General features: G+C 43.6%; 2 protein-coding genes and 1 pseudogene across 7 annotated transcripts in view; 1 reads left to right on the forward strand and 2 right to left on the reverse strand.

Annotated features, from left to right (window-relative positions):
- Positions 1–1,751: 1,751 nt before the first annotated feature.
- LOC132448309 (histamine N-methyltransferase-like) lies at positions 1,752–2,801 on the forward strand (annotated as a pseudogene).
- Positions 2,802–4,541: 1,740 nt separating this feature from the next.
- Positions 4,542–9,710, reverse strand: LOC132448593 (histamine N-methyltransferase-like). Of its 6 annotated transcripts, none has more exons than XM_060040023.1 (7): positions 9,552–9,710; positions 9,075–9,230; positions 8,313–8,365; positions 7,323–7,430; positions 7,035–7,165; positions 6,414–6,507; positions 4,542–5,885 (listed from the first exon to the last, which is right to left on the reverse strand). In XM_060040023.1, exons 2-7 carry the CDS (start codon positions 9,209–9,211, stop codon positions 5,524–5,526), a joined length of 885 nt encoding a protein of 294 aa, XP_059896006.1. In that variant the 5' UTR covers positions 9,212–9,230; positions 9,552–9,710; the 3' UTR covers positions 4,542–5,523. The 6 variants fall into 6 exon arrangements, with proteins under 6 accessions (XP_059896006.1, XP_059896008.1, XP_059896007.1 ...); XM_060040025.1 differs by having other exon boundaries at positions 9,075–9,227; positions 9,552–9,702; XM_060040024.1 differs by having other exon boundaries at positions 9,075–9,255; positions 9,552–9,689.
- A 1,901-nt stretch (positions 9,711–11,611) lies between these two features.
- The window catches only part of thsd7ba (thrombospondin, type I, domain containing 7Ba), a 143,733-nt gene continuing 139,611 nt past the window's right edge, over positions 11,612–15,733 (reverse strand). Inside the window, 3 exon segments of the mRNA XM_060039918.1 lie at positions 11,612–14,192; positions 15,087–15,174; positions 15,527–15,719. Coding sequence (XP_059895901.1) covers positions 14,111–14,192; positions 15,087–15,174; positions 15,527–15,719 — 363 coding nt within the window. The 3' untranslated portion in view covers positions 11,612–14,110.

Consider the following 15,733-nt stretch of genomic DNA (forward strand, 5'->3'; position numbering starts at 1 on the left):
AACATGACAGTTGGTTTAACATGTTTAATTAAGGATGATCAGATGGTCCACTCAGTCTGCAAGATTGGTGGAATCAGGATTTCTTTCAACTTTGTTAAAATAGTTTAACACAGGACCATGAAGGCATGTTGGTGCGACAGTTGGTACAGGCACACAAGACTTCTGGATGTCACCACCGAACCCATTTCTTGTTGATTCCACCCAGTTTTAGCAATGAAACCTGGGAGAATGTCCTCAGTCTCTAGTTTAACTAAGCGTGAGAGACTGACTTGTGAGTCTACCCTCAGGGCAACACACCAAGCTCATTGCATACATGCTTCCCGAGCTCTGCTGACTGATTTGCTGTTCTCCAGAAAGATAATGGCTAGGGGAGCATACTGAGAGAAAAGGAATTGCTGGCAGGCACACCATAGGCGGTCCTCCAGCTGAGGTGTTCCGGCAGCTTCCTGCAGCTGTAAAAATTCTCTGATCTTGAATCTCTTCCTTGCCACTAGAATTATCCTCAGTGTTGGAGCAAGCAAATCTCCCTTCTCACTCAATGAATAATTTCAATGGACTTTTCGTTTTTTTTGCTGATATCCATCTAGACTACTGCACTATTCATTATACTGGCGATGATGTGCTTGTATACAGGGGAAGTAGGGATGGAGGAAAAGACGTTGCATCTAATCAGAGTCAGCGCCAGAGGTGTTTTGTCCAATGAGAGGTCAAGTGTCTGCTTGTTGCTGTGGTTGCAGGTGAGATAGACCTGGAGATGTTTTCTCAGCTCCGTCAGAAGCATCCAAGCATAACGGTGGACAACCAAGTGATTGAGCCCAGCAGCCAACAGATACATAACTACAAAGGTACATATTTACTGCGTATCACATCCTGTTTCTTTCTCAGCCTTGCTTTGTTGATAAAGTCTCGAAGGATTAAGGGCTAAACATTCATAATTAATTAACTTTTTATTTTTTGAATATGAGCGATTGCTAGTTCAATCCTCTTAACTGAGTGTCGAGATGCCCCTGAGCGAGACACCTAACTGCTCCTGACGAGCTGGCTGTTGATGACGCTGAAAGTGTGTGAATGTGTGTATTAATGGTTGTAAGTCACTTGGACAAGGGTCTGCTAAATGGCCTGAATATAAACAGAAATTAATATCTGATTTGCCATGCGTCTTTTCTTTGACATAGTTTTGGTGTCAAAGACAGCAGATTTGGATTACATTAAATTCACTTGGAACCATATGACTGACCTTGAGTTTAAGCAACGCGTGAAAGAAGAAAAGTCGATCAAGAAAGCAGACTTCATCCACATTCTACAGGTTGGTATTTCCCAGAATCAGTGGCACTGGACACTGTAAATAGCTGGGATACACTGATTACATGACACCTCAAACAACCAATAATAATGGTTACAACTTGGATACTTCGATGTGTTCCACAAAAACCTTTCATCTACCCTTTAGTATTCCAAAGTATACTTTAAAAGTATATTTCACCAGATCATTAGGATTTTCTGGTTGCTCATAACCAGGCAATGAGCTTCCCCAGTAATTCAAGTCTGGATCTTCATAGTCCTTCCATAGTGAGATGTAACAAAAGACCCCTAGTACCTACTATACTGGGAATATTAATGATTTTACAATCAATATGCCACTCATGTGTTGAGTTCCCATTCATTCCAAACATATCCTGTGTTAATAGACAAATAATAGGACATTCTCTGGACTGCGCCACAATCTAAATCATTTTGGCTTGTATGTGAATGAACAGGTGCTCTACCATGTCAAAGACCCTGACGCTACCATCAGCTTCTTCCAGAGTCTCCTCAGCCAGACTGGCAAACTTCTTATCACCCTTGTTTCTGGTACAGTGATATTTTTATGTCCATCTATCCAAGGCAAGAACCAAGCAGTTAATCTATAATATAGATTATATCTATGCAATCTACATAGAATATAGATTATTCATCTATAATATAGATGAAGAACTATTATATAGATTATGTATAATAAAAATAGCACATTAAACATCGGTTGAATCAGTCAATCCGTGTGTGTGTGTGTGTGTGTGTGTGTGTGTGTGTGTGTGTGTGTGTGTGTGTGTGTGTGTGTGTGTGTGTGTGTGTGTGTGTGTGTGTGTGTGACCCTCAGGTAAGACTGGGTGAGAAATACTGTGGCGAAAGTACAAGAGGCAGCTTGCCACCTACCCTGGACAGTATTTCAGCATGGACGATATCAAGGGCATGATGGATTCCAAGGGCATCAGTTACCGTAGTTACCAGATGCCGTCATACCTTGACATCAGCGAGTGCTTCGTTGAGGGGAACGCGAACGGAGACTGCTGGACTTCCTGCTCGTAGTGGAGGACTTCAGCCGGACGGCGCCGGTTGAGATGAAGGAGGGGGCCCTGGAGATGCTTCGGCACCCGGACTGCAGCGCGGAGACCGATGGGAAGATCATCTTTAACAACAGCATAGAGGCACTGGTCCTGGACCCTCTCCCTTAACATGGCGGAGGACGTTTTAAGTATTGTTTATTTATTGTCTTCATGAAACACGTTCAAGTTAAAAATGTTCCAAAACATCTAATCTGTTCTTATAGAAATTGTATTAGAACTGTGTCACAACTATCCTAAAGTGGTTTTATGTAACATTTCTACATTAATATATCTGCTCAAATCTGAGTGAGCAAGATGTTTTACTCTATTTCATTTCATGTTTGGTTTGGGCTACTTTCAACGTGATTAAAAGTAGCCCATAAAGGCAGGAAACCAGGCAATCTGGCAACACGTCGTCACGCTTTGGCCTCAACATGAGTCAATTTGCCGCTTTTCCACTGCATGGTACCAGCTCGACACGACTCGACACGACTCGACTCAGCTCGCATTTTTTGCGTTTCCACCGCGGTACCATGGTATCTGGTACCTGAAGTGGCTGCTTTTTCTAGTACCTACTCGCTCTAGGTACCAAGCGAGCTGAGCCGATGCTAAAAGGTGACGTCGGCAGACGGCCGGCGACTGATTGGCCAGAGAGTGTGACGAAGTCACGAGAGCGACATGGCAACCATGCTGGTAACATCCATAGCAGCGCCGCAGCCAACATGTTCCACTTCTCCAACTTCTTCAACATGCCGGCTAATAATAGTAATGTGATCGATGTCCTCCATTGTTGTTATGTGGGTTCTGTCCATGTGTGGGTTGCGTATGTGTTGTTTGCGTCGCGTACACAAATACGTCACGGCCCTTTCGCGCAGCCGACCCCGCCCACGTCCAGGAGGTACTATTTGCGGTGGAAAAGCACCCGTGTTGCTACCGTGTCGAGTCGTGTCGTGTCGAGTCGTGTCGAGTCGAGCTACATGTGCGGTGGAAAAGCGGCAAATGAGACCAACTGAAAATATACCATGCCAGTATGAAATTAAAATGAATCTGAAAAAAGTATATTAATGATATCGAAATTCTGTTCATGTTTCAAATTATTGAAGATACAATTGTGTTGAGTAAAAGTTCTGAAGTTAAGTTACGAAGTTACGAAGTCTGAAGTAGTTGAATAGTCAGAGAAATTATATTTTAAATGTAGAATATCTTTAGTTTATCCTTAGTTTAAAATATATTTAAAATCTTAATGGCTCATAGCGATTCCAAGGTAATCCTAACATTTTAAAGGGGACATATTATGCAACCATGTGTGAGTGTGAGCCCTTGTAAGCCGTTTCTAAAATCTGCACCTTCTGACATCACTAGTGGGCGTGTCCACCTTGATCTTTGCTGGATAGATGCACAACGTTTGCTTCAGTCCACTGGGGAGGCTGGTAGACTGATCCATCCAGCGCACATCTAGGTGGACACGCCCACTAGTGATATCATATGGGGCAGATTTTCGAAACAGCTTGTAAGGCTAATCACACTCACACCTGGTGGTATAATATGTGCCCTTTAAGAAACAATAAAACCTAAGAAGGACAATAGTTGAGCGCGGCATGCAGTCCTCACCTTCTTTAATAGGTCCATGCCTCACCTCATAACATAGCCTACTGTAGCGAGCGAGCAGCACGGGAAGGACGAGTCGGGAGCAATTATACAACCCTAGCAGCCCATAGGCTAAACGACTGCGACAGTTGCAATTTATTACAGAAACAGCCCACAGAAAACCCACTTTCTCAACCGATCGCAATGTCTCACTGACGGTGTCGGAAACAATAACTCAGTAACATAAGTACAGTAACGTTACACAAATATAAATACACACCCACAGAGACCCCTCACTATGTCCCTGCCTGCCGCAAAGGACCTATAGGGTGCCAGAGGTCCCACTAGCGATAGTCCCAGGAATCCCTTGCGGCACCCGGAACACGGCGAGCACGACCAGGGTCGCAACAGTAGCCCACCGCGCGCGCACACACACACACACACACACACACACACACACACACACACACACACACACACACACACACACACACACACACACACACACACACACACACACACACACACACACAGAAGAGCTCAGCTTTTCTATATTTAATCAAATGTATTCAAACATGATCAATTCAGCTGTTTGTTTAACTCTTCACTTTATTTGTTTCTAACCATTTTAAATGGCATGCATGTTAATTCCATTTAAACTTTTTTTACATCCCTTCACTTGATTTAAGCCATTTAACATTTCTTTATGTCTTAAACTATCCAACTTTACTCAAACATATTTTCATCCTCATTTTGTACAGCACTCACTCCAGTTTCTACAGGAAATGCTTTTTCTAGTTCCACCCCTACCAGTAGAGCTAGAGCCTTGGTTTTACAATATGAGTTATTCCCCTCATATGGCTAGTTTTATAGCACCCTCATATGGCTAGCTAAGGTATTGACATCATTAACAAATCTGTCTTAACGCCTGGAGAATTATTTGCACAGCTTGCTTAGCTGTTTTGAACTTATATATATTCTCCACAGTGTATATATAATTATTCAGGTGAATTCATTAGGTTGAGTTGGAGAAATTTGTTGGAGAAAAATCTGTTTAGCAAATGCAACCGTGTCCTGCGTTATAGGTAGATTGCTGTTTGCTGCATTGTTTCAGATTGTGCTCCCAACAAATCAACATTCAAGATTGTTACGTGATAGTTGTAATTAAAGAATATATAATATAATATAACCATCCCTCAGAGAACGGACTGGATGTCTCACGCACAGACACAGACGATTTAGTTCATTAATAAAAATATTTAATCTACAGGTAAATCTAACAAAATCATATTTATATTTTTTAAGATTTCAGCGATCTTTAGAAGGTCCTCCTCAATGCTAAAGGCTCAGTTATGGTTCCAAGTCGATGCAACGCAATGCCCATGCAGATGCTTCGAGGCAGTCGTCAACTGTTTTGGTCCTGCGTTGGATTTTAGTGAGCGGACCAATCACAGCCCTTGTTGCTGAATTTTTGGGAGGCGCACGTCAGGACCTTGCAGTGGACGCAGGGAGAGTCCGCACGGACGCAGTGACGTCTGTTACGTTGCGTCAACATGGAGACCATAATCAGGCCTTAAGGCAGAGGGTCCAGCACCAGAGCCTCCAGGCTGTTGTTGAAGATGACCTTCCCATCGGTCTCCACGCTGCAGTCCGGTTGCCGCAACATCTCCAGGACCCCCGCCTTAAGCTCGGCCGGCGCCGTCCGGCTGAAGTCCAGGACCTCCGTCAGAAAGTCCAGCAGTAGCTCCCCCTTCTCACTGCCCTCCACGAAGCACTCGCTGATGTCCAGATGGGACGGAAGCACGTAACTGCGGTAGGCCACACCCTGGGACTCCAGGCCGCTCTTGATGTCCCGCGTGGTCACACACTGGCTGATCTCGGTGTTACACAGCTGGCTCCGATACTTCCGCCACAGCTTGCCCCACCCACTCCTACCTAAGGGTCCAACGCACACACACACACACACACACACACACACACACACACACACACACACACACACACACACACACACACACACACACACACACACACACACACACACACACACACACACACACACAGAGACAGGCGGGTTGAATCAAGCATCAGATGTCTTATGTGCTTATATTATTTTACAGATTAACTGCTTGATTGTTGACTCAAAAAAACATGGAACCAAAAATACATGTTGACATGGAATTTGTTATAAGGTATTATACCGGCTCAATGTCTACCGGTAGAAACATGAACGTTTTAAATGATATAGCATCTAACAACTAAATCCAATAATGTGCCACTCATGTAGGCAACAGTCCTTCAAAAAAAAAAAAGGCAATAAAATACTTTAAAAATATATATATATCTTTATCTAGTCATACAATGTTTGATGGATTGCCTCTCCTGGATGCAGTAATAAGAATTGCATCGCTCTATAATCACTCGTAAAGAAATTGATGGAGCGATAAAGAAATGTCGATGTACCAGAAACGAGAATAATGAGAAGTTTTCCATTCTTGTCGAGTAGACTCTGGAAGAAGCGGACGGTGGCGTCTGGGTCTTTGACGTAGTAGAGCATCTGTTCATTCAAACACAAACCCAGAGAAATTGGCTGGCGAAGCGGTCCAGAGAATGGCTAATTAATAGTCTATTAACGACAGGTGTTCACGAGTGTGGGTTAATTGCCATGAAATGTGGACAATTAATGTGAATGGAAATGTGTCACATGAGTGGCACATTGATTGCATGCTCTTTAATATTCCTAGTCTAGGAGAGTCATTTAGTACAGCTTGATCCAGAATGATTATCAGAGTGTGCATGACAGCCCTGGTCATGAGTAATTGGAAAATCATAATGATTTTGGTGATGGAAAACTGAAGATGGTAGGTGAACTCCTTATTTTGGTTAGTGTTCGATGCTGTGGGGAGCACACATATACATTTGTAACATGTTAACATATACATAAACGTTAAAAGTGCCACGTAAACAATCTATGCCAGTGATGTTACCAGGAAATGGGTCTAAACTACAATACCAGCATGTACTCAGACTGAAGAAACCAATGTGATGTGCAGCATTGGCGCTCATAGTGGGAACCTTATTCACCTGTATCATGTGAATGAAGTCTGCTTTCTTGCTCATCTTGTTTTCTTTCCAGTGTTGTTCAAACTCAGCGGCAGTGTTCTTGTTCCAGGTGAATTTAATATAATCTAAATCTGGTGTCTTAGACAATAAAACTATTGGAAAAAGAACACAAGTGACCCCCAGTTAGTTTGAACTAATTTTCTTAAAAGAGGTAAATCAATTACAATTGGTATAAACCGTTAATCATTCCTGACTCGGATGAGCAAGGCTGAAAGAGTAAACGTGAGATAATACACAGTAAATATGTACCTTTGTAGTTATGTATCTGTTGGCTGCTGGGCTCAATCACTTGGTTGTCCACCGTTATGCTTGGATGCTTCTGACGGATCTGAGAAAACATCTCCAGGTCTATCTCACCTGCAACCACAGCAACAAGCAGACTTGACCTCTCATTGGACAATACGCCTCCGGTACTGACTCTGATTGGATGATTAATGTGTTTTACTAATCCTAAATTCCACTTGGTAACAAAATCCGCTCTGAAGTCAAGAATGAATGTTTATGCAGGAATGTTTAATTATGCCTTGGTGGAGTGTCAGCCTTTTTGATAAAATGTAAACAGCTACCACGTTTTATTAAATGAAAGGTATTAGCATGGAAATGTTCCACAAGATAATTGGCAGTGAATGACGCTTAGCAACACATAGCTACCTGCACTACACACATACTTACACCTATTTTGTCAGAGACGGAAGGCAAAAAATAAATAAAATAAAATGACGATTATTTTTGCTTGTTCAATTTGTTGCAGAGCCACTTGTTAAACCACACTTGTTTGACTCTTATGCAAGTGAACAGCAGCAGATGTGGTCAGCCGAGCTCATGTAGCATGTAAACTCTCAGATTAGCATCAACGCTACCCTGAGGGTATAAAGTCATTAATTCAGATGCCATTAGGAAACCCATACCGCCGTCTACTGACAAGCAGGTGTCGTTGTGGCTGCAAATACATTAACAGAAACATTTAATCGGTTTTGACATCACATTCTGGCATTCTTGGCGGAATAGACTCTGTCAAAATGCAAGCGCACAAACATAAATGCATTGCAGTAAACAAAAAACGTATAATTGCCTCTATTGACATTGTCTGCCGTGGAGGGTTAATATTAACCCAACTGGCAGGACAAGTTGCTGACAAAGGCTGTCGTCCAACTGAGGATCTGTAGATGAACATGTTTGAATGGAGGCTCCACAAAGTTATACTGTCACTAAGGTAGAGAATGCCTGGTAGGTTCTCACCTGAACCGCTTCCCACTCCGAAGACATTCAGCTCAGCCTTTCCGTCGCCGACACTAAAGGTTACATTTGAACACCGTTAGCACATTGTTGGTGGGTCCACACTGATCCTCGTACCAGCACCCTCTACACCTTTTGCATATAATATCCGTGTGTTGAACCATTATTTGGCATTAGCTGGAAAGATAAAATGTGAGTTTAATAATCAAGATCAGTTAATAAACACAAGGCAGGAGTGATAATGTTGTCGGAATCTCAGCAGTCCTGTCTAGCTATAAAATCCCATTGGACCCTTAATAATTGGCTCATTTTTCAAAAACCATGTGCAATAGCAACAGGGGTTTAGTGGTGCAGGTGCTGGTCAGGTTTAAAGATTAACAGGAACACTAGCTACGATAATAGCCGTGATGTTAACTGGTTATGGAGGCAAGCTGAAGAGTCAGGCGCGATAGAGACATAGGCTTAATTTTTTTTTAACGATTCCACCTAAATGCAATAAATGTAATCTGAATACCTCCATAACAAAATAAAGTAAACCTGGATATTAACGATCAAGTTCTGCATATAATTCCAATGAAAACAATGAAAGTGAATCATAAGAACAGTCACTTACTGTAAGCATTCATTTTGCCCCTGCCATTTAATGTTTTTGTTAGTTTATTTTTTTGCTTTTTTGGGGGTAGGTCTTCATAAATCAAACATATTCTGAGAACGCGGTGAACCACTGGGATTTACCAGTGGTTCATGCAGTGGTTACTGGATTACCTGGCTAGTTCACCCGGCAGTATGCCCTGAATGAAGTCCTGCATGCACTGGTGCTCAGAGGAGCGCTCCAGGAACAGCTGGAAGGACTTGAGGTACCGCTCATCGTCCTCCACCAGGGACCTCAGGGGCGATGCCATCGCTGCTGCAGCTCGTCTGCTGAAGTGATCAATGATTCGGTTAGCTGACGAGACATACGGTTTGTTGATACAATTTAAGCTGATAGTAGGCTACGTGGTAAAAAAGCGGTTTTACGGATAAAGACCTTACCGATTCTGTAGAGTGATTTTCTATTCAGGATCCGACATTGAACCATATCAGAGTATCTAGGTGCGATAGGTACATAGCAGCGCTATTCCTCCAGTAAAGGAGAATATGCATGTAGTCCTAGCACGCTGTTGCTGTTGTTCAGCGAATGTGTCAGTATTCAGATCACGCATGACGCAAGTCTCAAACACAACTTCATATATGTTCACTTACATGTGTTTCGAGGAAATGTGCAGTGAAGCGACAGCCTGGCATATAAGAGTGTAAGTATACTGTATAAAAGATCTGCTGCAAGACGTTTAACTGCCACTTGGCTCCGCCCTCTGACTCGCTTCTTCCTGACTGTCAGGTGTGACTCACAGTTTAACTCTACTAACACCAAAACTAGTTTAACTACTAAACCCAACGCCACAGTTTAGGGTTAGGGGGGGAGCCTCTTTTTATATATTAGGTAAAAAGATCTAATTTGCAGCAATTGTGTGATAGGTTATGCAATAAAGAAAAAACAACGGTGGGCCTCTTCATAACTAATTTATATTTTTAATTCAATATTGTAATATCTTTTATTTTATTTTTTTACAAACCTTAATCTTTGGTGCCCCCCCCCAGGTATTTGGACCCCTTCGCACTCTGCGTACTCTGCGTATAGGGAGCGGCGGACCTGCAATCCATGTAGCCTAAATCATTCACTTGTATTTTACGTGGTGTTCAAGTGTGATACTAATTTGAATAAATAAAGGCCATCTTTGTGTGCCTTATGGGTGACCAAGCCTACAGAGATAAATTAACGGGCGGCAGGGGCCCTAAAAAGTTCAATTGGGCCCATTTTTCCTTCTTGCAAAGATATATTATATTCCATCATTCACTCAGCTGTACCATAAAGAGTTGCATGAATCAATAGTTTTTTGTGTGTTCTTACATCATGTTCGGGTCGGTGTAATTTGAATAATTTTATTTATTTCCAGGGATTATCTTGCTGGTGCTTGGTGGGGGTGCTTGACGATTTAGATTCAGAAGTAACACCTTAACCTGAAAACACATCAGACAGTGAAACAAGCCTACAGAAAGCGCCAGACACGAGATGTGGCGTTGTCACGGCTAGTGACACGTGTGTGCTACATTCAATTGCGCAACGGATTCCCATTCCATGGACCCATAAACCTGCAGCTACTATGAACCCATTGCCAACAGATAAAATGCTGGCGCAAGTAGAGAGAGCCGGATATCTTAAAAAGATTATAAATGGTACAGCCTTATACATTTAGATTGGGCTATGATGAGGACATTTCTATTCAAAACAATGAAATAGTAATAGATTAAATGTTAATTAAAAATGATACAGAGAGGCTGTTATAGCCATGCAATAAATAATACAGCTCCAAAACTGTAGCCAACAAAGCGAAAGTGATCTCATCTATTTCACATGAATAGGACCCAAGGGCATGCTACAGCTAAAATCCATGTGTACAATAGGACACCTATGGGTTCTTTATTGGCCTAATTGATAAACCATTCAAGGTTTAATTTCCATTTTATTTTCAAGACAATTCAAATTTGTCAGTGTTAAATGGGCCCCAAATATGGCCCTATTCGAACGTATTTTCCCACACCTTGCAGCAAAAAGTACGGCCAACCTTTCTCTGTTCCTTGAAATATTACACTCAAGCTCAGCTTAAAAATCCTCCAGTCCAGTAATTGAACTGGAGGCAATGGTTGAAGCATGATTTAAACTAAACCTCATTTCCCTCCCCCCCCCCCCAACTCCACCCTGGGCGGTGTCAGCCACTTACAGTCGATGAATTGGACATGACAGGGTCCTGCAGCCCTTTAGCCCCGAATCAGGCAGCCTCGTCACCGCCGTCCTGAACCCCCCCTCCTCATAACCGACCGTGGCGCCCGTAAATAAATTAATTAGATCGGACAAAAGATTTTAATACCGATTCCAATCGAGCCCTGGGGTCTATCAGAAGGGTGGGGGAGGGGGCTGGCATCTGAGTGGATGGTTGCACCGTGAGTCTTATCAGCCCCCCCCTTTTATACGCACGGCAGAGGCTCGGGGGCCTCGGAGGAATGGCCATCAGAAGGTAATTATAGGCATGGAGACAAGAGAACAGAGGAGTCAATGGAGATCACCGTGGGATGCAAGCAAAGTGAATCTCATCAAGATCGACTCGCACCTCGCTGCTCCCCGTCTCTCGGTCTGAAGGAACAGGGCTGAATGACACTCTTAGAGACTCCCGTGACATGGAAGAAAGATGCAGTCGCCCCGCGTAGAATGTACAACAATTTATTTGCCTTTGTCACCATCTCTTTCCCCAACCAGATACACACGATAGCCACACAAATGGTTTGATATCAGTGTAAATAATGGTTTAACATACAGTCCAAATACTCTGTAATAACGGCCATGAAAATGATAAGTCTGACATGACAGGCCTCAAAGTGGTTGGCTGCAACCTCTAATAGAGAATATATCAGAAGGTGGCCAATCATTTGGTCTTTGAGAAATCCATAACACGTTGGTCATGTCCCAAATGAAATATCTTGAACGTCATCTGTATTCTGTCATTTTGACGAGCCAAATATCAATGGAAACATATCTAAAGTAAACAGCAATCAAATATTTTGGTACCATGTAAAACGGGGTCATTGCAAGGTCACTTGTAGCTTCAAACCAGAAAAGATCAAGCATGCATACATACAATGGCTGTTGAAATAGAATCGTTCTTGAACGATTCTAACAACCAGATAGATTATAGTTATTTGTGAAAGAACTTTTGGGATTCACAATTGAAAAATAAATTTAAAAGAAACAACGAAACTCAATTGGTTAAGCGGTACACTTAAGTGCAAGAAGACAACCTATGATTACAGTTTAAAAAAATATGCATGAATTTTCAATTCTGGGTCTAATGAATAATGCGGTCAGCAGTTTGAGATTATTTGGGTTCAGAGGATGCAGTGATTTGTAAAGAGTGCAGGTGGAAAGCATTGCCATACTAACGGGCTGTAAGTGATTTGAATTTGAAGCACTCCTCTGGTCTGGACTGCATAAAAGATCACCCTTTTCCGCTCTTTATTTTGTTGTTGTCATGGCAGCAGAATGAAAGATTTATAGAAAACACAAATTAAGAATGAATAAGAAGAATAAATCATCAGCATAAACCCACATTGTCTTCATCGTGAAAAACGACAAATATCCATGGTAAATAAATATATAAATAAATACATTCAAGTCAATCACTTAGTTCTTTCAATTACCATGAGTACATGGTCCCTGATGTTGTGCTGAACAGATTCACAGATTTAAAACACCTAGATGGCATTATGCGATTCATTTCCTTACAAACAAAACAAAACCACTTTTAAATGTAATTTAGTCATACCTTTTGACGAGAGTTGGGAGAAATTGTGGGTCACTATGTTAGTACTAAAAGAAAAAGTCAAGGCAAGCTTGCATTTGGTTTACTCAGAATCCCTACACACACATGCATGCACACAAACGCACGCACAATCACCCACGCACACACAATCAACCATACCCATTACCCACAACCAAATATGGCATCGTAAACATAAACACAATTCAACCCACCGTTACAGTTTAAACACTAGAAAAGTTGTTTGAAATAAAATCAAGAAACAGAAAAATGAATAAGCACTAATGTAGTGCATAGAGCTCTTTTTCTTTTCGATCAGTTTGTCAAACAAAGGCTTTGTTTCACAACATGGGACCTATTGAGATATCTTTAAAAGTCCCACAAATCAAACATCCACCTGTTCCGTTGGTCCAACTTCCCCAGTCTCTGAACTGTGTCTGCCTCACCAAGGCGACGGATGCCTGTCTCTAGCCCACAAGTGTGCCTGTCTCCACCACACAGGTGCCTGTCTCCACCACACAGGTGCCTGTCTCCACCACACAGGTGCCTGTCTCCATCACACAGGTGCCTGTCTCCACCACACAGGTGCCTGTCTCCATCACACAGGTGCCTGTCTCCACCACACAGGTGCCTGTCTCCACCACACAGGTGCCTGTCTCCATCACACAGGTGCCTGTCTCCACCACACAGGTGCCTGTCTCCACCACACAGGTGCCTGTCTCCATCACACAGGTGCCTGTCTCCACCACACAGGTGCCTGTCTCCATCACACAGGTGCCTGTCTCCACCACACAGGTGCCTGTCTCCATCACACAGGTGCCTGTCTCCACCACACAGGTGCCTGTCTCCATCACACAGGTGCCTGTTTCCACCACACAGGTGCCTGTCTCCATCACACAGGTGCCAGTCTCCAGCAAACAGGAACCCTCCTTGGGGTTGGAGGAATCTGCGTTTAGTCCATAACACACCTCTTCACGAAGGCATCTCGATGCGTACAAAGTCCACAAGAGAACATTTTCTCTGTACGTTATAGTCTGTCAAAAGAGTTTTAGAGACTGAAATCCAATCATTCGGGACGACACGATAGCATTTTGGACACGATGGGACTACGGTCGTCGGGTTCGTCCCGTGTTCGAGAGCACGGGACGGGTCAGTCTTTAAACTTGTTGCTCAACCCACGAGGCGTGACGCGTCCGCTGGTCGCCGAACGTCCGGCTAATGACCGCCACCGACCCCGGAGCAACAGCGGTACGGACAGACCAACAGCCAGATGGAGTGGATGGGTGGTAGGCAATGCGGTGTGGGGGAAGAGTCTGCAGGGAGGGGGGGGGGGGTTCTGCGTCTGTTCCGGGCCAGCTGCGTTTTCTCGCGGAGGTGAACGAGAGGCGGGGGTCACATGTCGGCGTCGCCGTCGTAGGCCAGGGTCAGCGCCTTCTGGGGCGGGGAGGACGACTTGGGGGGCTTGAAGGGTTTACTGCGGAGACAGGAGAAGAAGACGGAGGGGGCGTGACACGACACAAGCGTGAGATTTAATCGGATCACATTTAACGGAGCGGCACGGACGACAGTCGGGCCTAACTGTGACACTCGTACTCGATGAGGGGTTTCATGAGCGTGTTGTCTGCGTTACAGGTCTGACGGCTCGCGAACCGTTTGCTCATCCACTCCAAGCCGTGGTGACATCGCGGCGTAAATCAACGGCTTTCTCACCGCACGCGTCTCAAATGAAGCGCAACGAGTGACAATGTCGCAATTTTCTGCGCCGTCTCTGGCCCATGAAACGAGTCAAACGGATATGTAAGTCCGTCCGCACCGTCTTATTCTGACGAGCGTCAGTGAGGCAGATGAAGTCAACAAACCTTCGCTGCTGTAACGGCTTAACACAGATGGCGACCCAACACTGATGCCTGAGTAAATCCTAAGTGTAGAATTGGCGGCAAAAAGTGACATGACGGTTCTGTGGCCTATTTTTGTACGCTGCAAAAGTCGGTAAGGCACCAAATGTAGTCATTGTTTAGCATGGCGTTTGCTAGTCAGGCAAACAAATATAGGAAAAAAATATATTTTCTGAATAAGTTAATAAAAGCAATATATTTTATGGTGGCCCCTGTGATGGAAAGGTGGGTTGTTTACTTTTAATCATTTAAACTTTGTTTCCAATTCCTTGTATTGTCTAGCAACCCTACATGTTCCTAGAGTTGTCTAACATTAACTACCCCTTGTACCCTAGGTAAACCGTTTAAAAGGGAGCAGGGATTCTTCTGCTTGATGAGAACCCAGACAACTCTGTCCTTAGCTAACATTTCCCTGATTTGATGAAATCTCTAAAGTAAAACATTTAGACATCCAGAGGAATAAAGATACATACCAGAGCAGGAATGATACAGTAATTACAAACAGTATTAGGATGAATCCAACCGCAGTGACGCCGTAAACCCACAGCCTAAGTCTTCCATCTGTTAAAGCAGAAAACACAGACGCTTTAATCTCGTCCATAGATTAGAAATAATACGAATATTTCTTCAGCAAGCCACACAGGCGAGGGTTTCTGCCCAAAGTCGAGGCAAGAAACTCTGCTTTAGAATCACACATCCGTGAAAGATAATCAATTAAAATAGTTTAATACTATAATTAATAAACTAATACAACTACCTAAAATGATAAAAATAATAATAAACACAACATTCCTACTAATATAGGACAGGCATTTTGAACAAGTTTTGAGACCCCTCCTGCCATTTTGAATGAGAACAACGGTCGGGAATGTCTCTTATACACGGAAACCGGCCCCGACACGGTGGTCAGTACCTGGGCCCACGGGTCGCAAAGACCACTCACTGAAGAAGTCCTGGGTGTGTGGCGGTCCCGGTCGGAACCTCCCGGAGTTGGTCTTCACGTCGGCCTTCTTGTGGTCCGCGCCCGGAGTTCTGGTGCAGTAGTCCAGGAAACCGTGCGCAGTCATCACCTCCGTGTAACCGCGCTCACACCCGCACACCCCACTCTGTCTCCGTCAGG

The sequence above is a fragment of the Gadus macrocephalus genome, chromosome 20 (genome assembly GCF_031168955.1).
Source record: "Gadus macrocephalus chromosome 20, ASM3116895v1".
Taxonomy (NCBI): domain Eukaryota; kingdom Metazoa; phylum Chordata; class Actinopteri; order Gadiformes; family Gadidae; genus Gadus; species Gadus macrocephalus.

Bases quoted from the DNA above. Each gene is read 5' to 3' on its own strand.
- LOC132448593 (XM_060040023.1), bottom strand. From the start codon at position 9,211: ATGGCATCGCCCCTGAGGTCCCTGGTGGAGGACGATGAGCGGTACCTC. The intron at 6,508-7,034 runs GTGAATAAGGTT...TTGAATGAACAG, and splicing joins ACTTCATTCACATGATACAG to ATGCTCTACTACGTCAAAGA. The intron at 5,886-6,413 runs GTACATCGACAT...TTGGACCCTTAG, and splicing joins TCTCATTATTCTCGTTTCTG to GTAGGAGTGGGTGGGGCAAG.